The sequence below is a fragment of the Manis pentadactyla genome, chromosome 5 (genome assembly GCF_030020395.1).
Source record: "Manis pentadactyla isolate mManPen7 chromosome 5, mManPen7.hap1, whole genome shotgun sequence".
NCBI classification, from domain to species: domain Eukaryota; kingdom Metazoa; phylum Chordata; class Mammalia; order Pholidota; family Manidae; genus Manis; species Manis pentadactyla.
This window is the reverse complement of record NC_080023.1, coordinates 142,369,668-142,391,346: the sequence shown is the minus strand read 5'-3', so window position 1 is coordinate 142,391,346 and position 21,679 is coordinate 142,369,668. Positions and strand designations below refer to the sequence as shown.

Genomic DNA, 21,679 nt, shown 5'->3' with positions numbered 1-21,679 from the left:
TCGCGAGGGTCTGCGAGCTGTTTTTCAGGTGGGGGGCCTCCCAGAGTTCTTATCTGGCCCTGTCCTCCCGCGTGGAGGAGAGGGGAGGGACCGGCCACCCGCGGGTGCAGCCGGAGTCCGGGCCCCGCGTCCCGCAGCTGCGGTGTGTCGCACCCCGGGCCCTGAGCAAGGGGCGGCGGGATGCAGCCGCGCGGTCAGCCTCTGGGGCGGAGACTTGCTGCTGAGAGGCGGGCATCTGGACAGTCCCTGGAGTCCCCATTAAGATAGAGTATTGCCTTTTTCTTTCACTTGCGACCTAGGGTAGAGAATACCTCCGCTTCCGCCCCCATCCTCAGATTGGTGGTGGCGGGGCGTGGGGGGGCGGTGTGAGAATAAAGGCCGAACAAAACCCTAACCTCACAGCAGCCAGGGGTTCCCCGAGGGTTGGGAGGAGACGGGAATTTCGGTCCTACTTTTCCAGACCAGAAGCCTCACTTCGCGACCCGCGACCCTAACAGAGGGGTCCCAGTAGTGAGTCCACCTTCTCGCCTTCGCGTCCCGGATCCCGACCCCGCCAGGCTCCGGGGCGGCAAACAGCCCTGCCCGCCCGCAGAGGCAGCTTCCTCCCGGGTGCGCGCTCCGCCCTTGGAGCCCCTTCGGCCGTCGCAGCTTCGATCGCCCCTCAGCAGAATCTATTCTCTGGAAAACCTCGCCGTTCCGGGGAGCTTTCCAAGGACCGACCTGCGGCCAGGGCGGCGCGCGCTCGTGGCCCTGGAGCGCAGCATCCTCCCGACTTCGGTTCTGGAAGCTGGATCGCGGGGCACTCGGGGGCATTTTCTTCCGGTGCTCATACTGCCCAGGAAGTTTCGAAAATAAAAAAAGAAGAGAAGCCATGCCTTTGTGACTCTTCGGTCTCCTCTCTCTCCCCTGTTTAACATCCTACCCCCGCCCCGCCTCTTAGTCTCTCCCGGCTTTTCTCCGTGCTCGGGTCCCGAGGTCCGGGGAGCGCCCAGGGTCTCGCCGAGCCCCTCCAAGCCCCAGTTCAGGGTTGCCGAGACTTCCTGGGGCGTAGGAGCTCTAACGAACGTCGCGGGGGAGCCAGGACACTCTCTCTGCCAGAAACTTTGTTCCTCCTTTTTCTAGTTCTAACTAATCTCAACGCCCGAACAGAAAAGACCCCTCACTTCTGTCGCCATGGCCCCAACTTGCTTAACTCCTGCACTCTAGGAGTTGGTCCCCCTGCCCCAGGATTTGGAGTGGGTGTGGATCTCACCTTTGCAACTAGGCAGGGGTTTCCTCTTCCACCTCTACACCGGGAGCAGCTGCGCCAATGTGCCAGGGAGTCCAACTCGGGTGCCAGCCGCCGAAGTCTTTCCCAAGCTGAGGTCTTCGCGAGCTGGGGGTGCAGGCAGCTAGACACTCGGCAGCAGCGCGCATCCGTTCAAGCTGCGCGCCCCACGAAGCTCCAAACCCTGAGCAACCAGGCCCACCTGCCTTGGTGCCACGCAAAGGTAAAGCCGCAGGCAACAGTCCGTGTGTCCTGACCAGCGCACACTTCTTGCAAATTGAGGCATTATGCTTTGATAATGGAATTCTCAGCATTTTTCCCCTAAAGGAATCACTCAGATCATTCCCCAACTAAGGCACTCATAGAACCTGGGCATTTAGTGCTGGAGGGATCCTTTAGGAAAGGCATTTTGAAGATGAAAGAGGTGAGCCACTCCTCTAAGTTGTCACTAGTGGAGTAGTAAAGTCTTAACTGACATATTGCTTCCTAGATTCGCATTCCAGTCACCTTTCCAATACACTGAAAACTCTTTCCTCTTTCCCTTTCTTGGTTACTGAGAATCTTGCAATGTTTTCACAAAAAACAGTCACAGAAATATCCCAAACCTACAATAGCAGAAACCCGAGGGCACTGCACAACTCCAGGTTTGCATTAGCAAAGCTTCCCTGGAAGCACAACAGACTAGCCTCTCCACTCTAGCCCTCCCCTCCCGAAGGCAATTAATATAAATTATCCTTAGTCCCAATACATCTTCAAGTGAATATGCAGATAACTGGAAAAAGGCAATTAAAAGAGTAGTTAACTGGGGACCAGGGACCCCTGTGACACACCATAAAAGAGACTGTGAAGAACTGCATTATCTCAAAATTCAGGTAGCAAACTATTTTAAATGAGCCACAGCTTGCCTAACCTTAGGCCTATTGAGGTAGCTGTTATTTCCTGGAGAAAAAGCTTTTTATAGGATGTTTTAAAATTCTCATTTGACTTGTCTTTTACATAAGGGTTCCTTGCCCTGGAGTTAAGATTTTTCTCATTGCTAGAAAAGCAGAGAGGATTGTACTCCATCATGTCTTGAAAACGTATACATTGAAGCTAATGGTAACTCAAAAACAGTTACTTAATTACTGGATTGAAAGATGAAAATAATTTGCTATTGAACTTTTCTGGCCTATCTGCTTATTCATGGCTTGTTTTTCGGACCTTGTCCTATGCATTTCCTCATGTGTGAACGCATTTATTCTAAATGAACTCATAAAAGGGCATTTCCCAGGAACTTAGTGTGAATGCTTTGCTGATGAAAGGGCTATTATTCTGGTGCCTTGTCTCCTCCACTGGTTATCCTCATTGTAGAAAGATCTCTTGCTTCATTAAAGTGGGTGCAGGAGAGAGACCAATGAAATGAAAAAATGAGGGAAATTTCACCAAGGTCATGCAAGCTGAGTACACTGGAGGCCCAAACTTAATTTTCTGGTTCTGTTCAAATATTTTGGAGTTGGGAAATTTACGCATGAAATATTCTTGTGTACACTCATTTTTCAGTTCCTATCTCAAAAAGGTTTCTATCCTAGAAAGTATTTCAAAGGTATTCAGAGACAGTGAATAAATTAAATGAAATAATTGTTCCATGATAAGCTGAGCACAAGAAAAGGTTTTGCTAAGTAGTAATTCTGGCTTAACATCTGTGTTCCTCTTGTCTGGTTTAGATAAATTATAACTGATTCTATTTTCCATGTGTGCTCTTATTATCTGTGTGTGGGTGTGCGTTTTTATTTTTTTGGGTGGGGGAAGATAGCAGGGAGGCAGTAGAGCCAGAGCACATTTTTACATTTCGATGTAAGGTGGACCAAAACATCAATAAACCAAATTTCAGTTGCAACAAAGCCTAGCTTTCTCCTTTTAAAGCTCATAAATTGTTTTCTAATTAACACTTTTTCCTAGTTTTTGTAATTTTGCTTGATTTTACAAATACAAGTCCATTGCTTGTGTGACCAATTATAAAGAAATACACCTAACATTTTGAATATTTAATTTTGTTTAGTTTAAGTTTTGCATATGCCATTCTTTTGCATATGCCATATGTGGGGTACGTTCTCAAACAAAGAAGATAATAGGGGTTTTATAGTCTCTAAAGCATTTGTGAAGTTTGGGGTATAATTTCTTCTTTATTGCAAACTGATAAACATGAAAGGATAGAGAGTTATGTATTTGCACTGACTCTCCTATTTAATATGATTTAATATGTATTTCTTCCATGGACTGCCCTTCCTTGTTTTTCACTCCAGGCTGATTTAGACATTTGTTTCAAATCCCACCTTCTCTACGAGACCTTCTTTGATCAATTCCACCCTACTCTGGGATGGCTATCTTACTTTTTCTTTCCCTAAACATCTATGTGCACTTCATGCAAGGCATTCCCTCATCTTCAAATGTCTCCTCCTATCCTAACTGAAAGTTATATACATGCAGGGGCGTTTTCTTCCACTTCTATGAAACTAACCACCCAGTGGCATCAGACTCACAAAGACTAATTCAATAAGTAAAAACACAGATAGAATCCTTTGTATGACTTGGAAAATCAGAGGATATTCCAAAGCTTGCATGCTTGGGTCACACTTACCACTGACATTTTTGTGTTGACACCAGCAGCGATGAAAATTGATATTGCCCTCACTGCCGTCTTCTATACAAGTGTACCTGTTTATGTCAGTTTCTCCTACCTTGTCTCCCATTCAAGAAATGAAGAATAGGACAAATTCTGGAAAACATTGTTATTACCCTAAAATATGATTTAATGATAAGTTTTGCTCTTTCATCACCTCTGTGGTAATTTTAAATAACTGAAGATGTTTTTAATAGAAAGGATGATTAGAAAGTTATTCAATTAGGTATAATGATCCAGTTTCTGTTGCAAGCTAAGAATCACTGAAGACAGATGAGTAAATTAATGGTTATTTGTAAACTATGTTTAAGATTCAACACTGAAAAGGGCATTAAATTAATAATATTTTGAAGATGATCCTCCTAGGAAAAAGGGTTAAAATTCTTTCCTTTTTTTCTTTTAACTCATTCAAGTACTCTCTGGTGTCACAAAGACATCATTTATGTCAGATATAGAATGAAACCATTTTCAAAGGAACCACCATTTGATTTATAATGAAATTAATAATCAACTACAACAATTTTAGATTAATGAGCCATGCTACTTTGCACTTAATATTTTATTATTAAAACAGATAATCAATTAATTCAGTTGGTCTTTTAATAACTTATAAATGAAGATATCTGCAATAATGTCTCATAAGAGAAATTGTCATAATCTTTTATAGATACCTCTTCTGCTTGTATTAGGTATTTGTTTATCTTTGGGTTTCCAAGCACAGTGCAAATAAGTAGGTGTGCAGTTAATGTGTATGGGCTAAATAAATTCATTGTTTTGAATGATTTTATATTCATTGGCTCACTTGGGTAACCAGTCATCACCTAAGCTATTATCCCAGTTTTTTATTTGAGGAAAATAATAGTCTGTACAATATCACAAAAGTAATAAGTAGTGAATCCTAGAATGAAATCTACCCATTTCATTCCTCATTACAGTAGTGAAGGGAGAGAGAATATAAATGCTTCATTACATATGTCTCATTGTTTTCTAATTTTTGCAGTACTACAGAAACATAAGTATCTAATAACAATTGCAAACATGATAAATTATAAGACATTTAAATTTTATAACCTGCATTCACAACTGATAATTGTCTTCATAGCAATCAAATTTTGCCTCAGTTCTTCGATATGTAATCATTTATGCAAAGTTCTTGATAAATGTTTGGATGAAATAGCAAATAAAAGATAGAAATAATGATGTAAAATATGGTGTCAATTTAAATACTACTTAAAGTTTGAACTGCTATTGATCTAATTATGGATACAGGAATAAGTTTGCATGAGTAATTATTCCTTACAGTACTTTATAGCAAATCATATGTCAGAATATTATTATATTTAGTGTTTTATACATTTCAGGAGTGTGATAGAGATTTTAGGTTTCAGCTTGTTATTTGGTCACTGAATAAAAATTTTTATAGAAATCAAGATATGGTATATTTTAGAGTTGAAAATAAGGAAAAATGAAAATGATCCCTATGAAGTTAAAGCATGTGGTTTTTCTATTTTAATTCTAATTGACAAAGTGACATTTGGGAAGGTCATTTTATTTCTCAGAGTCTCAGTTTTGTACAACCACAATGAGGTATATCTTCCCTTGCCTACCTCCTAAGGTTGTTGGAAGGATCAAATTTGACAATGCTTGTGACAAACTTTGCTATTTTTTCTTTAACATGACATTGTTTATTTTATGACATATTGTTGATTCTTCACATAATGAAATATCCTCTAAGAAATGGTTTATTTGGATATCACTACATTTGATGAGGGCAGCATGTTTATTGCTGAAAGAGCTGTATCCTGATTTATGGAGCAAAAAATCTAAAAAATATGCAAGCTACCAAAAGTGTAAATATAGGAATTAACCCAGTAATGTTTGTTTTTCTATTCTACTAGAGGTTATACAGTAATATCAGTGTGTGTGTGCATGCACACATGTGTATGTGTATGTGTGTGTGTATTTACAAAACTATGTAACATTACTGTCCTAAGAGACCCTAGATAATCCTCAAAAGTTTCGGGTTCAGTTATCTTCCTCTTGGCAGAGTAGTCACAATATAATGAGTGAGGCTCGGTGACCCCAGAGTTCAGAGTCTTCATGCAATCAGAGAGCAGAACTCATAAAAAATTAGCCCAAATGGATATTGCATTGACTGACAAGCCTCATTTGAGGAGGCGTCAATTTAACTTTAAACCCTCAGTGATAGCAAGGGAGAGAAGGGCATGTCTCCAAATGTAGAAAACTGTTGCCATAGCATTTTCCTTCTGCCTATTCCTCCTCCCCTGAAGCAGCAACAATTTGTGCTTCACCGTTTTCTTTCAGGAATCAGATGCGTTTTCAGAAGCCAGAACTCCAGCGATGTGATACACACCTAACAAAGATACCTGGTAAGGATACTGAGTAAGTCTGAAAGTGCTATCAAGTTTCTCAGGACAGAATCATCTTTGCGGATGCAACTGCAGAACAGGAAACAGACTCAGGGAGAATTTCAGCCTCCCCCAAATCTCATTGGCCATCTTCACAAGCCAAGCCACAATCACTCCCGCAACACAACGGCTCCCTTTCAGCACTCGCAGCCGTGGACAGCTCCCTCGCCTCTCGCGGTCCATTCCTCTGCAGAGAGCAGACCCGGGCTCAGCCTGCGCGGTCCGGGCGGCACCCGACACCAAGTCCTCGTCAGCGGGCACAGAAACACGAGCTCCCCCCTCCTCCCTTCGGTGCCCCCGCCCTTGGCTCACCGGGCTCACTCCAGCGGCGACTTTGAGGGATTCCCTCTCGGGCGGCCTCTGCAGCAGTTCATCTGGCCTCATTCTCTGCACAGTGAGCATGGATCTCCGAGGAAGAGCGTTTCCCAGCGTCCATAGACTTAGAGTTCTTCTGATGCTGTTCCGTAAGTAGCGTTTTGGCTACCGCGAGGGCAGTGTGCCTGCCTCTTCGCAGAGAATACAACCGGTATAGTAAAACCAGTAGCTTAAGGTGAAAATGTGGCCCTTACGTTGTGCTGTTTCTTTTTTCAAGGGGAGGGGGCGAAGGGCCCTCTGTCAGTGGCAGGGAATTCCCCAGAGAGCCACATATATGTAAAGCATATGGAAGGCATATCCCAGACAGAATGTTATAGGAGCCTGCTCCCTGGGGTCAGGGAATTTACCGGAAAATTCTGGTTTAAAAGCCTAAGATAAAAAGGCCAGACGAACTACAAATTAGTAAGCTTTACCATTTTTTAAATCTAGTTTTTATTATAAATTAACAGCAACAGGGTCGAATTTGTTGGCTCTAGGTTAGGGAAATGGCTCACAGAGATCGCAGCAGTCCGCAGGGAACTTTGTCACCCCAAAGCCCAGAGACCAGTCTTTCCATCCTCGTGCTGAGATTCGTGGGCCCTCTGCTCCCCGAACCGATAAGATTTTTTTTTCTTTGTTTTTCTGCAGATACAATAGTTCAAATCATGGCAGAACAAGAAGTGGAAAATCTCTCAGGCCTTTCCACTAACCCTGAAAAAGATATATTTGTGGTGCGGGAAAATGGGACGACATGTCTCATGGCAGAGTTCGCAGCCAAATTTATTGTTCCTTATGATGTGTGGGCCAGCAATTATGTCGATGTAAGGAAGCTTTTCCTCCCAGTTTGCTTCTGGGGCTCCAGGGGCAAAGGGCAACCTCCCTCAAGGCCCTCTGAAGACCTGGGTCCCTCCTTCTCCCCTGCACCTTTGCAGGCTGCTCCCGAATGCTGCATGGGGATTCTGGCTTGTAACACCTTCTGTTCGCCTTGCCTGCTTTGAAAGTAAACCCCCCTCTCTCTGCTTTCCTAACGGCCGGGTCTGCACGTAGAGCATCTAACCGCATGTTCCTGGGCCTGGGAGCGCGCGCGCGCGCAAAGAAGCGCCCAGGTGTGCAATACGGAGTTTGGACGCACCGCCCTTCACAGCCCCCACTGCGGCCGGGGGCGCTGAGCAGGTGCGGGGCGTCTGTGTTCCCAGCTGATCACGGAACAGGCTGATATCTCACTGACCCGGGGAGCTGAGGTGAAGGGCCACTGTGGCCACAACGAGTCCGAGCTGCAGGTGTTCTGGGTGGATCGCGCGTATATGCTCAAAATGCTGTTTGTAAAGGTAACTCCGGATGGGGCACGCAGAGGGAAAGCAAACTCCGGGTGGGTGGGGGCAGGGGCCACCCCTCGGTTTCCTCACCCAAAAGCCGCAAAGGCAGTTGACACGCGCCTTCCCCACTCAGCAGGAAGGTCGCAACACGTCCAAGGGACCTGAGGCAACTTGGAGGCTGAGCAAGGTCCAGTTTGTCTACGACTCCTCGGAGAAGACCCATTTTAAAGACGCAGTCAATGGTGAGTAGAGGCCAGCAGAGCTGGGGGCAGGAGGAGCCTGGGAAAGCGTGAATAGAAAGCACAGGCTTGGAGGCTGAATTCCTCAGGAAATTCTGAAATTTTGTGGAAACGGTCTAGTTTTGTGCTCCCAGGCCAAATCCACCTTAGGCTTGCTCTCCAAGGCAGAGGATGCTTGAGCACTGATGGGTCCTCTGGACCTCAGGCCAGTAGATGTGCAAGGTACCCCAGGCCTAAGAACTAGTCTGTCAACCAGACTGATTGTAGGTAAGACTTCTTTTGAGGGCCTGTCTTCCCCTGGCTGCTTCAGGATGACCTCTTATGATTTGTCCTTTAAATGACCAGGAGAAGGGCAAACTGTATAATTGTTTTTCTGCACCCAGTTTTTCTTACGAGCTGCAACTTGAAGGGGGCAGTATGGTATTTTGGGGGCCTCAGGGCTCTCATGTGATATTCAGACATCACTACAACCAACTCAGAGTAGATTCTGAGCCACATCCTAATTTATTAGCTTTTCCTGCCCATCACTCCAGCAACTCACCCAGATCTTCCAAAAATACCGAGGCAAGAGGAACATCCATTTCCCAATTACAATGTTCATATTTGCAGGCACCATCAAATACCACATTTAAATTAATTCATTAATTTATTTTGCAAGTTGTCGAATTTACTCATAATGAGGGCTTCCATCACCTGAGTTAGAGAAAGATTTTTATTGAGCATATAAAAGAGTACATGTATTGTCTCTCCCTCTTTACCCCTTTTTATCATCGCAGAAAAAAGAGCAGTATCTTCTTTTCAACAAAATTCATATTCAAGCATTTTCCCCAGTTACATTTCACCCTCACCCTCAAAAAGGAACAAAACAAAACAAAAAACACAGATGTATGCCAGAAAGAGAGGAAAAGGAGGAAGACTTCCAAAGGAAAGGGTATTTGCCCAGGCACCAGCCGTACTTTATTGAAGAAGATATTTTATTCTTTGAGAGCCAGTGTGAAACATGGAAAACCAAGTCATGAGTCTATGTCTTTGGAATCTCCATTGTTAGGTTTTATATAGTAAAAAGGGTTGGGTTTTTAGGTATCTTTCTCCTCTTCCAAAAAGAAATTCAAATTAGTGCGAGGAGCCCTTGCTTATGAAACAGTATGTGCATTTATCTGTTGTCACCACTTGATGTCATTTATAGAGCCCCTGCCCCAGCAAGGCAACACAGAGGATCAGAGGGGTGTCTGGAGCTATGAGGCAAGAGCCAACTGTCTGGCATATAAGGCTAAGGAGCAAGGAGGGCTCTGCTAACAAGAAGGGCCTAACAATTGCTTTTGGTTTTTGCTGCAGCCGGGAAGCACACTGCCAATTCACATCACCTCTCTGCGTTGGTCACCCCAGCTGGGAAGTCCTATGAGTGTCAAGCTCAGCAGAGTATTTCACTAGCCTCCAGTGATCTGCAAAAGACAGTCACCATGATGCTGTCTGCAGTCCACATCCAACCCTTTGACATCATCTCTGATTTTGTCTTCAGTGAAGGTAGGTTGGTGGGGGTGAAAGTGGGAGGAGTAGATGGGAAGTGGGGAGAAGGGCTGGCTTGGATGTGGATGGGTGTGGAAGGTCCTGCCAGGGTTCCAGGCTGCTGCCACTTGGATTTCCTCTATGCTGACATGACACTATCTCCCTCTGTAATATTTTTCATAGGCCAAAGATAGTAAACAGCATCCTAGCAACTTTCTTAAATGACTCGTTTCTTTGTCTCCCTCTCTCTCTTCCTCCTTCACTTCATTCCTTGACACTCTCTTTTCCTCTCTTTTGCTCCCTCCATTATTTTTCTTTCCCTTCCTTCCTTCCTTTGCTAAAAGAGGAACCTTGCTTGGGAAAGAAGTAAGAAAGTCAGCTTAGAAAATATATATAATTTTGATGCAAATTACTCAATGGTAAAGTAGCTAAAAATTTCAAGTAGTTATCTAGGGACCCATGGACAATAGCCTTTGCTTCTTTGGACTTCCATGTTTCTCTCAGACACTTCCAGCTGAAGGTTCCAGCACTGTGAATCTAAGTTTTGTGCTAAAATGCTATAGGGATGTGTGTGTGTGCAGGTCACAGAGAGACTTATGAAGACCTGCGTGCCTCCAGCAATCACCTTGGTGGGGAGAGGCTCCCATGAGACTCTGGGGAGGCAAGGGCCCCTGATAGGCTCCCTCTGGGGAGCGGAGGAAGGTCTCTTTTCAGTCTGTGCTAGCCCTAAAAGGGGAACAGGCAGGACACGACTGGGGCAGGTTCAGGGCATCCATACTCTCTCGGTTCTCTGCCTTCCAGCAGAGGTCAGACATGAGGAGAATCCACATGTCCGCAATTTGTCCAAGTCTAGCAACAATTTACACTGGGCAAATGTAGAGTATGAATTCTTTAATTCATTTGTTCTCTCCTGCACCCCTGTAGGAGGTTATTAAACACAGATTGATATTTATTCCATTTATTCCTTTGGTTAAGAAATGGGAAGAGATTCTGATTGCTTTATGGATGCCTTCCTGTGGGCTGGGGATCCTCAGGTGAATATAACTATTAGAAGGTGCATATTAGGGAATCCCCATCTGTGTTACACACAAATCATTAAATCACCTTCCAAGGAATTCAGCTTTCATGAAATTTCCCTCCGCTCAAACTATACCGAAAAGAATCTGGCCCCACTACCCCCTCCTGCCATGATCATTCAGAAGGCATTTGAGAATTCCTCAGTTAAACCATCCTTGAGAGAATGACCTGCTTCTTTTCACCTTTGTATTTTTAGCACCTAATACAACACATTGCAGATGTCCAGTTAATTTTAGCTAAACTGATATTCTGAAACTGTACTCAGGTAGTGGAAACATCCAAATGAATGTCCAGCATATCAGAATTTAATGTATTTAGTAAAGCAGTGCCACACTTGATTCGACACACTCATGGAAGGATGGGCTGTTCCATTTTAATATATTTTCTTCAAAATTGAAACTAGGTGTTAAGACCTTAACATTAAAAAAATATGATTGACTGTGGAAGTATTTTTAAAATGTAACAGTGTCTTTCTTAAATTGAAAATGTTAAATATAATTAAATGCAATTGGACTTATAATTCCACATGACCAGGAATTCATTATGAAAATATTGGACTGTGTAGTATCAGTCCCACAGGGGCCCTGTCATAGATACTTTTGAATTTATATGGGTACTCTTAATAGTGTCTAATTATTCTCTGTTTTTGGCTGGCCAGCTGTTCTTGGATATTTATTTCTTTGTACTACTAGTGCTGTGATCGCTTTTACTAGGTCCTCACTACAACTCCCCCTAAGCTCGTTCTGGGTCATTTCTATATTGTTGCTTATAGTCATTTATAGATTGAGAAATCACATCTCAGAGATGCTTAGAACTGTATCCAAAGCAAGGGCAAATCAGTACTGAATAAGAACCAAAGCTACTTTTCTAGAAATCAGTAAAGTGCATGGCATAGACTTAACATCTTTTGTTTGAAAAGCAGTTTTCATCCAGGTCCTAGATGGGCACGACTGCTGGGCAGACCTAGAGAGTTGGTAAGCATGTATCACTTCCTCAGTGCAGATATATTAAGCACAAGCAAATTGCACTTGTCTCTCCTAGGCTTTTCTGGGTAATAATTAGGATGTTCCCTCCTGTATGGTGCCCTGGGGCTCCAGCCTTGATGTTCCTGGGAGGACGCAAGCCTCATTCAAAATCAGTCACTGGATCGATGGGTCTTTGTGTGGCAAGGCTCCTTTTGTTCCTGGCTCCTCCTGCCTGCCTGTGCCTCTCAGCACCTGCCCCCCACTGTGTTTTGTAAGAGATCATTTTATTTGATTTGGTGACATCTGAAAGATTCCTTTTCAAGTGGCTATTTGGGACCTGGCCCTTGGCCTCCATTGCCCAGAACAGAAGCTCAGGAGGCTCTGGATGTGCAGCTGATCCCTGTGTAGGTCTGAGTGGAGCATGTCTGCATGGGGAGGGGGGTTATCTGGTCATATATTTGCATGCCCACTGCAGGGGTGTATATATGCCATTATCACTGGTTGGCAGGATCCACAGCATAAGGATTTCCTAAGAAGAACCACCTATTCCTCATGTAAGGGGGTCATAGTTGGCAGTCTGCAGCTTCATACCTGCCTACTTAATAGACTGAGAAAAAACAAGGAAGGGTCAGTGAAAAGAATTAGTGGACACTCACAGGGGCTGAAAGCAGTCCAAATGGGGGCTGACAACTTTATCACACAAATCCCTTGAGTGCATTCAGCTTGGCTACTACACTGATCCCCAGCATGTCTCTCACAGCAGTGTGTGCAGGAAACTTCAGTTGCATCATGCACAACTGTGGTGATCTTGTTAATACGCTGAGCCTGGCTCAGCAGGTCTGGGGGTGAGCCCAATACACTCCATTTCTAGAAAGCTTTCCAGCCTATGGAATACTGTAGGGACTTTGAGGGATTTTGAACTGATCACAGAAAAAGGTATGATATACACCGTATTGGTGCATATCAAGTGCCACTTGGACAAGGCTGCATGAGAAGGAAAGCCCCTCACAGTATGACAGCACCTCATGGACCATCATCCAGTAGAGGAGGAGGGCAAAGAACCTCCTGGTGTGGTGAGAGGTATAGGAGAGGGGACTGAGGTGTCTGGGTGGTGTTGCTCAGCAGCAGGTGAGGACTCCTCTCTGGGTCAAAGAGCTGTAGTGCAGCAGAGGCTCCATCCTCATCACTAATGAGGCCCTGTCTTATCAGGGGGTAACAGCCAGTTTGGTATGCAAAGCAGGTGGGCTCTAAGTGGCTAAAACTGTGCTTGTTTGGGCTATTTTTTGGAATAATTGGATGTGTAAACATTTAAGATTTTGAGATAAGGGGTTTCAGCTTGCAGAAATAAATCATCTAGGGGCCATACACCAAAGCCACTCTGGCCCATTTCTATGACAAATACACACCGTATAGCAACTACTCCCTTGCAGTTCCAGGCACCTGTGCTTCTCACTTGGGGCTGGTCAATGTGACTTCCCGAGTCAATTCCTTGTAGTGTGTCCCTCTGAGGGCTTCTGGCTGTGATGGAACCAGGGGGAGGCGGGATGCATCACCGAGAGAGAACAAATCAGTCTGAGTGTCTTAACAGCTTGAGTTAAAGGCAACTTTTATGCATACCTACAGAAGAAATGTGGTAGAACATGAAGGGGACCTCTGTTCTTTAACAAAAGGTTCAAGTTTAATATGCATATAAATGTTACCACATATAGGCTGGTCCCTTTTTAATTCTGAAGAAGGAACAATCAACCAACCTGTTGAATAAAATATGAGATCCCTGTTTACAGTGGAGAAACTGAAGCTCAGGGAAGTGAAGATATAAATGAAGACTGCCCAACTAGTGGCTGTCAGGGCTGGGACAGGGATAGAACCTGTCTGAGTAGCGGATCGTGTGCTTTTAGCCTCTCTGAGAATCAGCTACTCCTGCTCAGCAATTATAATAAACATGTGAATGCAAGAGGCACCTTTAGAAAGCTTATCTGGTACCTGAATTCATGCATTTTTTGTTATTGCTCCTAACAGCATGACTGGGAGATGCCACTTGATCTGTATCTTACCAAGGCCTATGGGGAAAATGATTTGTGTTTTAGTGGAAATGTTCATACTTTATCTTTCCCTGTAAGCCAGCCTGCAGTAGAGTGCCCCCCAGTCAGCTGCCATGCCACAAATGCGAGCAGGGTTTGATGAAGCTGATCCAGAGTGTTGCGTAGACCTGTGATTTACTTGGCATATCCCAGCCAAGAAGTGTGTCACCCTGAGTGGTTGGTCCTCAGGGTCTCCCGGGTGAGCTTCTCCAGAGAGGTACAGTCTTGTGGTTGACACTGCTGAGAACTGGTGGGTTAAGGGGTGAAGTGTGGAGTCCCGGGGTCCCAGTGTAGGGCCACAGAGTTAACCGGTTGTAGAATTCAGCTTTCTTGGTGCTGTCCTGGAACACAGTGTTTTAGGTTGGGTTCCTATGTGAGTAAGTGCAGGTAGTTGATTCAGGAGCTGGTTCTCAAAAGCACTGGTAGGGGAGTGCGATAGTGGGCTAGAAGTCAAGGCAGCCAGGCCAGGTGCCTTAAGGAGCAGCTTAGCAGCTTACCACAGTGGGCACCCAGGGCTCATGCTGCTGGAGCCTCAGGGAGAGAGTGCAGAATCTATATCAGAGTTATCCCACTGAGGCATGGGAGAACTGGCACCTACCCACCAACCCCCATCCATGACTGATGGCCACTAGGGTAGGAGGAGGTGTTGACTCTCTGGGACTTCTAACCTGCTTGTATCCACAACCTGTTGGAATGTGTGAGCATGGTGAATGCCAAGGGGATAAAACTCTATCCATGTCTGCTACACTTTGTTATATGACCTTTCACTGCCCTGGTGGAGCATATAGACCAGTAGGGAAGAATTTATAGAACTCTCTCTTGTGCATGCTGTGTTCCTGGTGACAACAGCTTCATCAATAATTACTTTAATAATCTTCTTTTTAATTGTTAGTGCTTACATCTTGGTGAGAATATCTGCTTGTCTCCAGCCAAAAGTCTCTAAAGCCCACTCATCTTAACAGCTTCTCAGTATCCAAAATACATTTTGCTGAGGTTACAGGAGTCCAGATCCCACCAGAGAAAATATATGAAGAGACACAAACCCCTCCCTCCAGCTACCCTGTCAGACAGCAGAGAAAACCACAGCCAGCAAAAGGCTTGCTCTCCTCTTCCTCAAACAGGACAGTCCAGGGACAGCTTGCCTCTTGGCCCCCTGCCCATTGCTGTTCATTTGGGGTACAATGATGAGTTCTTGTAGTTTGCCTCAGGGAGTAAATACAACTTTGAAATGCAATGGTCATCAAACAAAACAAAATAAAACACAGCCTTGACAACAGAACCTAAGGTGAATCAAAATTTCAGTGGGGACACCAGGTTTTTGGTTGAGGGACCTCAGTTGGCAAGTGGCAGGTGGCAACAGATGACTGCGCTGTTGTCTGATCTGCCTTCCTCTGGTTCTTTCCAATGGTGAGGTCCTTTTCCAGCCACAGGCCATCCACCCTGAGCCTGTTTTGTGTACTCTAGAATCCTGAGTCCAGCCAGGGCAGAGTCATGCGGAACCCCAAGTCCTGTGGAGTAGACAAGGACTGAAGGGTCTCTGAGCAAATCCAAAGGCAGATGCAGTCTGGGTGAAGCCGAGGGGTGCTCTTCCCCCAGGGAGAGATCCAGGGCCTTCCTGGTTTTATAGTCTGTGGGTTGTATAATGAGCTTACTTAAAACAGTCTTAACCCTGAGGTTCTTACTGTTGGTGGACAGAATTCAGGGGGTCTGTAAATTTCAAATGGGAAAAATTTACATCTTTATTTTTACTCATTCCTAACTAATAGTTAAATTTCCTTTGATTACAGATGAAAGTAACAACTCACAGTAGTATCAGTGGTGCCTCTGACTTTGTTACCAATAGAAATCATGATGTTTTCATCTCACATTAGTTTGCACAGATATTGCAAAATAACAGTTATTCTCCCCACTCTGCCATCACAGCCAGTATATGTGTGCACTAATAAAGAAGTACATATATTACTGTCTCCCAAGATATTTAAAAATATTTTGATAGTTGAATTTCCATATAATCCATTTCCTTTGTAATCTTATGTATCTTATTTTTATGCCTTTAAAGGCATTATTCTAAGGAAGGGTGATAGTTTAATCACACTGGCACAAAAATTATTAAACCTCTGCCTTAAAGGGTCATGACCAGCTCTGTTTTATGAAAAAGGATAAAATAGAGTGTAAATTATTAGACGCACAAATTAAGGATAACTATTGTTTTGTAAAACTAGTTTTACTTAATGTGTGTATACATATGTTTTGGGTTATAATGCTTCCTATGGGTCAGAGGCAGAGTTTGAAAATACTTGCTTAATAAGCCAGAAAGGGGAATGCATGTCTTTCCTTAATGGGTTCATAATCTCTCATCTAAAACCATTGGGTAGTTGTTTTTCAGAATTCAGAATATTTTGGACTTTAGGAAGACAATATAGTGCACAATCCATGTATTATGGAAGATCTCAGATGAGTCAGGGCAGGCCCCTGTAATCAAATATTTAATATATCTGTTTCCTGCTGTGAACCACATGAATGTTCACACTGAGTAGGATGAATGAGAATCATGAGCAGAGTGACGTCAGTTCAAGCCTGGTGTTGCTGTCAGATGAGCATCTGGCACTGCAGTTCCAACACCAGTTTTGATGTATGTATGTTTTTCCCAACCATCAAGCAATTATCTGACACCATGGCAAGTGCAGGTTATCACCCGGGCTTCTGACTGGCTGGCTATAGATTGGAGGTTCCAAGGATTCCTTCGCTGGGTTCGACTGATTTATTAGAGTAGCTCACAGAACTCAGACATCTTACTAGATTACAGGTTTATTATAAAAGGATGTAACTCAGGAACAGCCAGATGGAAGAGATGCCTAGCATGAGGTATGGAGAAAGGGCACAGAGCTTCCAAACTCTCTGATCACACCATTCTCCCCAGATCTCCATGTGTTCACCCACTGGAAGCTCTCCGAACTTCATCCTTTTGGGTTTTTATGGAGGCTTTGTTACATAGGCGTGATTTATTAAATCATTGGCCATGACAACTGAACTCAATTTCCATCCCTTCTTCCCTCCTCTGGAAACCAGCGGGGGTGGAGCTGAACATTTCAACCCTCTAATCACCTGTTGGTTCCCCTGGCAACCAGCCCCCATCCTTAGGTGAAATAGGGCCTTCCCCAGTCACCTCATTAACATAAACTTAGGTGTGGCTGAAAGGGATTTGTTATGAATATCAAGGTATGAATTTGCAGCTAGCACATGGAAATTGAGCAAACCCCACAATCTATGTTAATATTACACTACAGGTAACAGTGTTCTAGTGAAGGAAACAAATAAATGGCTATTAACAAAATCTCTATCCCAGGGGACCCCATTTCTACTCACTCTCTTCAAAGAAAGCACAACCTTCTGGCTATGGAGTTCTGAGCTCATAGCTGTTCCTGGTGTATCTTGTAATATCAGCAAGTCTTTTCCCTGGATGGATGGGGATATTGGGCTGAAGGCTGTTGCTTAAAGTTTGGGACTCATTAGAATAGAGTCAAATAGTGAAAAAGAAAAGTCCCCTGCTAATTCTTTTCAGTCCTTCTGCTTGTAATGAGAAAGGCTCGTTTAGTGCTAAGAGATGCTTAGCTCTTCCTTTATGTTTGCCAAAATATCTTTTTAAAAATCAATTTTTAAAAACTATCTTACAATTTTATTCATCAGTTATACCTCCATAAAATTGAAGTTTAAGAAAAAAGAGTAAATTTAAGATACTTCCTAAGTACAGAAAGACCTGGAAAGATGTGGTCCCTGTCTTTCAGGATTTAGTAGTAGGACACCTTTAGCTACTGTGACTCTAAGGAGAGGTCTATCACCCATTTAAGTATCTCCCCTAGCTCCCAAGAGGCTCCTAATAATTAAAAACCTATTTTTAAAAAAGTATTTCCTTCTTCAGATGGGGGATGTAGATATGTTTATTTACTCTAAATAGTTTTATTCAGGTATAACTGAAATACAATAAACTGTGCATATTTAAGTGTGTGGCTCGATAAATACTGATTTAGGAATATGCCTAAGAAGCCATCATGGCAATCTAGAAAAATCAGTATGCCCATCACCCCCAAAGGTATGCTTGTACCCTTTTAGAGTGAGTATCTAGGTCTCTGAATTTTCAAAAACTGAATGTACTTCCACAACTAGCAAGCAGTTCCACAGAAGCCCTCCTTCCTGCCCACCTTGTGATTCTGTGGCCTTTGAATGCCAGTGGCTCAGGCCCTACAGACCCAACCCTAACTCCAGCCCTAGCTCATGTCTGCTCAGTGCTGTTGAGTTAGGCTGTTTGAGTTCAGACTGTGGCTTCATTTACCCCTGGGCAGATTCCTTAGCTTCTTTCTGCCTCAGTCACCTTATGTGTAAAAATGGATGTAATAATATTTACTTCACAAGGTTGTTATGAGGATTCAATGAGACTATCTTTGTGCTTAGAACTGGAGGTTAATTTAGGAACCAGCCATATTATGTATACAGTTCTTTAAAAGCTGTATATTGACCTGCAATTTTCTGGATCTTGTTATTGGAGAAAAAAGACTCCTGGGGCTCAGGCCTTACCCTCCCTTCTGTCAACAGGGATCTGGAGGAGCCTGGCACACAGTAGGCGCTCAGTAAATGTTTGCTGGATCACCTTGACTAAAAAATTTGGTCTCTCTGAAGAAGTATCTAAAGCCTGTTTTCTCCAGTGGTGGCTCCTAAGTTTGGTGAAAAGGCCACGAGCTACCCACAAGGAACCAAGGAGCCTGAATAACTGGGTCCTGGTTTGTAGGAATTCAGTGCTGGTCAGCACTACACACTGTTTGATCACCAGGTGTCCCCAAAATTGTTTTTCTGGGTCTATGTAAAAATGGAGACCGAGGGCTATAAAACTTTCTTAGATTTTAGAAGGGTAAAAATTGAGTCAACCGTGGGGTACTGGTAATGTTTTCTTTCTTAAACCAGATGCCGGTTACATGGGGGTGGTGGTGGTGGTGGTTCATTTGTGAAATATAGTCAAGTTTGGCAATTTCTTTCTTAAAATTATCATAAAATTTACATATATTAAAATGCACAAATCCGAAGTTTTTTGCTCAGTGTGTTTTTTACCTATATCCACGGAACTCTCACCTAAATCAAGCTATAGGATATTTCTATCACAACAGAAGTTCCCTGTGTTCTTTCTGTTCCCCACGTGTAAGCATTTTTTCTGATTTCAGTCACCATGAACTGAGTTCTACCTGTTCCATCTAAATGAACCCAAACGATATGTACATTTTGTGTCTGACAGTTTTCACTCAACATAATGTTTTTGAGGTTCATCCATTATTTATGTGTAGCCATGGTTCATTCCATATTGATGCCTAATAATCCACTGTACAAATATATCTGTTCATTTTTCCATTCCACTTTGATGCACGTTTTGGTTGTTTCGAGGTTTAAGCTATCATGAATTAAGCTCCTATGAATATTTATGATCAAGTCTTTTTGTGTCCATGTGTTTTCATTATTCATAAGTAAATACATAGGAATGGAATGCTGGGCTATAAGGTAGGTGTATGTTTGCCTTTATTAGGAACTACACTAAACCGGTTTACAAAATGGTTGTACCATTTCCCATCAATGATGTATATGAGTTCCAAGTGCTCCATCTCATCACAAACACTTGGCATTTTCAGTTTTCTTGGAAGCTGTATATTTTTGTACAATTGTCCATGTGTATTTTATACCTCAATACAAAGTTAAAAAATTAAACCAACCATAAAAATGATAGTTTTTGTGTCTAGTGATAAAACTCAAAATCTAAATAAATCATTGGAAAGTTTTGTTGGCATTTTCCAGGAATCTTATAACTGAATGTTGCCTTATTAACTTGATGCATTTTTATTTTCCATTATGCAGAAATAGTGGCTCAGCCTTTGAGGGTTGGTTGAGGAAGTACTGTTTCTGAAAAATAAATGTCTCCACAAAGATTCCTTTAGAGTCCTTTCACTCCATTTCCATTACCATTCTGATAGGAGGACTTATGACATGGAATATCTTGACAGGAGCTCACTGCTTTTCTACTTTCCCATTTCAGAGCATAAATGCCCAGTGGACGAGCGGGAGCAGTTGGAGGAAACTTTGCCCCTGATTTTGGGGCTCATCTTGGGCCTCGTCATTGTGGTAACGCTGGTGATTTACCACATCCACCACAAAATGACTGCCAGCCAGGTGCAGATACCTAGGGACCGATCCCAGTATAAGCACATGGGCTAGGGGCCATTAGCAGGCAGCCCACCAGCCCCCCTCCCCCAGCTGGATCAAGGAGAGGAACAAAAGCACTTTTCCACCTTGTACATGGGATACACCAACATAGCTACCATCCAACGGGCTGGGTACCCAAGGCTTGCTTGGTCTGCACCCATGCTTCAACCCAGGGATGGGGGGATTCTTTCAGACTCATGGAGTGAATGGCGGCTCTCTCCATGCCAGGGAATGGGCAGGAAGGGGGTCAGCCAGCTTTCATGCTCACGATGACTTGGCTTTGACTCTCTAAGGAGCAACACATGTGACTTGGAGGGGTATCTGGCTCTGAAATTTAGGTATTGGAAAGAAACCCCTTTGGGGAAGATGCCCCTTTAGGGTCACAGGAATCGGGTGCTTTTACTCCCTTGAACACAGCTGGCTTACCCCATACACACACAAAACACAGCCTCCTGCTCCCTATGGCAGACCCCTGAAAGGGATCCATGCTTCTGGCTGGCATTCTGCATGTCTAGTGATTGTCTTGGGAATGTTTCACTGCTACCTTCACTCAGTGACTTCGCTGCACAAGAACCAGTTTACTGTAACCAGGCAGAGTTGTCTGGACTCTGCAGTGTGTCAGGTCCAATAAAGGGACCTGAAGAATCAATCCTGTGCTTGTTTTTCAAAATGAATTAAAATGCACTACTGTCTACTATTTGCCTGCTTTCTTGAAACAAGAGAAAAACACTAACATGGTTATTTTGGCAACCAGAGGAGAGAGGGGAGGGATGGAGATGGGTTTTTCATTTCTGCAAGAGAAAAAGTCAGAAAGGGCAGGGAAGCAATGAAGGGGAAGCTGGCTTCCTAGATGAAAAACCACGGCAAATAAAAGTAGTTTTAATAAGGGCACCTCTTGAATGTTTGGTCTAATATTGCTTCTGATGCTTCTTGGTCTTGAGTTTGGCATTTCATATTGGATTAAAAAACTGGACTGAATATGGTAGCCTAGGTTGGGTTTTGTTTGAAATAAAATGTAATTTACTGGAACTTCCTAAACAAATGAACATAGTTTAAATTTCACTCACTTTCTACCTAGTTATTTTTCATAAGACCTCAGTGGAGGTAGGGGAAATCCTCTCTGGTGTTAGGGTAAAAATCTCTCCATCCCCCATACAGTCTCCATCTTATGAGAGGCAGCTCATGAGTTCATCTCCCCTAAGTCTCCAACTGCTGGCAGTGCATCCTTAGAAGTTTTTTATCCCAGCAAATTTCTGTATCAGCCAGTTGCTGCTTTATGACCTGTTTGCTGTTCTGTCAGCCTCAGTCTTTCCCCCTCCATGATCTCTCTTCAGTGTCTGCCTGGTACCAGTGAGGAAAAAGCCCTGATTCCTCATAAAAGTTATAAGTTGTGCAGGGAAAGGAGATACCTCTGGTGCTGCTGACCACCCCCACAGGTTACTCCATTCTATCATCTGTGATCTCACCCAAGTCCCAAACTTGGCAAACCCTTTCCTTCTTAGGTTCTCTGTATTTTTGAAAAACTTCATAGTTAGTTGGACCTATCCAA

At 43.6% G+C, this 21,679-nt stretch overlaps 1 protein-coding gene across 3 annotated transcripts; it reads left to right on the top strand.

Moving 5' to 3' along the window:
• Positions 1–1,008: 1,008 nt before the first annotated feature.
• LAMP5 (lysosomal associated membrane protein family member 5) lies at positions 1,009–20,824 on the top strand. Of its 3 annotated transcripts, none has more exons than XM_036880103.2 (7): positions 1,009–1,490; positions 6,252–6,819; positions 7,358–7,530; positions 7,906–8,037; positions 8,162–8,267; positions 9,600–9,788; positions 19,964–20,824. In XM_036880103.2, the coding sequence occupies exons 2-7, from the start codon at positions 6,756–6,758 to the stop codon at positions 20,140–20,142; spliced, it is 843 nt and encodes a 280-aa protein (XP_036735998.2). In that variant the 5' UTR covers positions 1,009–1,490; positions 6,252–6,755; the 3' UTR covers positions 20,143–20,824. The 3 variants fall into 3 exon arrangements, with proteins under 3 accessions (XP_036735998.2, XP_036735996.2, XP_036735997.2); XM_036880101.2 differs by having other exon boundaries at positions 8,159–8,267; XM_036880102.2 differs by lacking the exon at positions 1,009–1,490 and having other exon boundaries at positions 6,163–6,819; positions 8,159–8,267.
• Positions 20,825–21,679: the final 855 nt, after the last annotated feature.

Coding starts and splice junctions, on each gene's coding strand:
- LAMP5 (XM_036880101.2), top strand. CDS start 6,756: ATGGATCTCCGAGGAAGAGCGTTTCCCAGCGTCCATAGACTTAGAGTT. Junction 6,820..7,357: donor AGTTCTTCTGATGCTGTTCC/GTAAGTAGCGTT, acceptor GTTTTTCTGCAG/ATACAATAGTTCAAATCATG. Junction 9,789..19,963: donor TGATTTTGTCTTCAGTGAAG/GTAGGTTGGTGG, acceptor TTCCCATTTCAG/AGCATAAATGCCCAGTGGAC.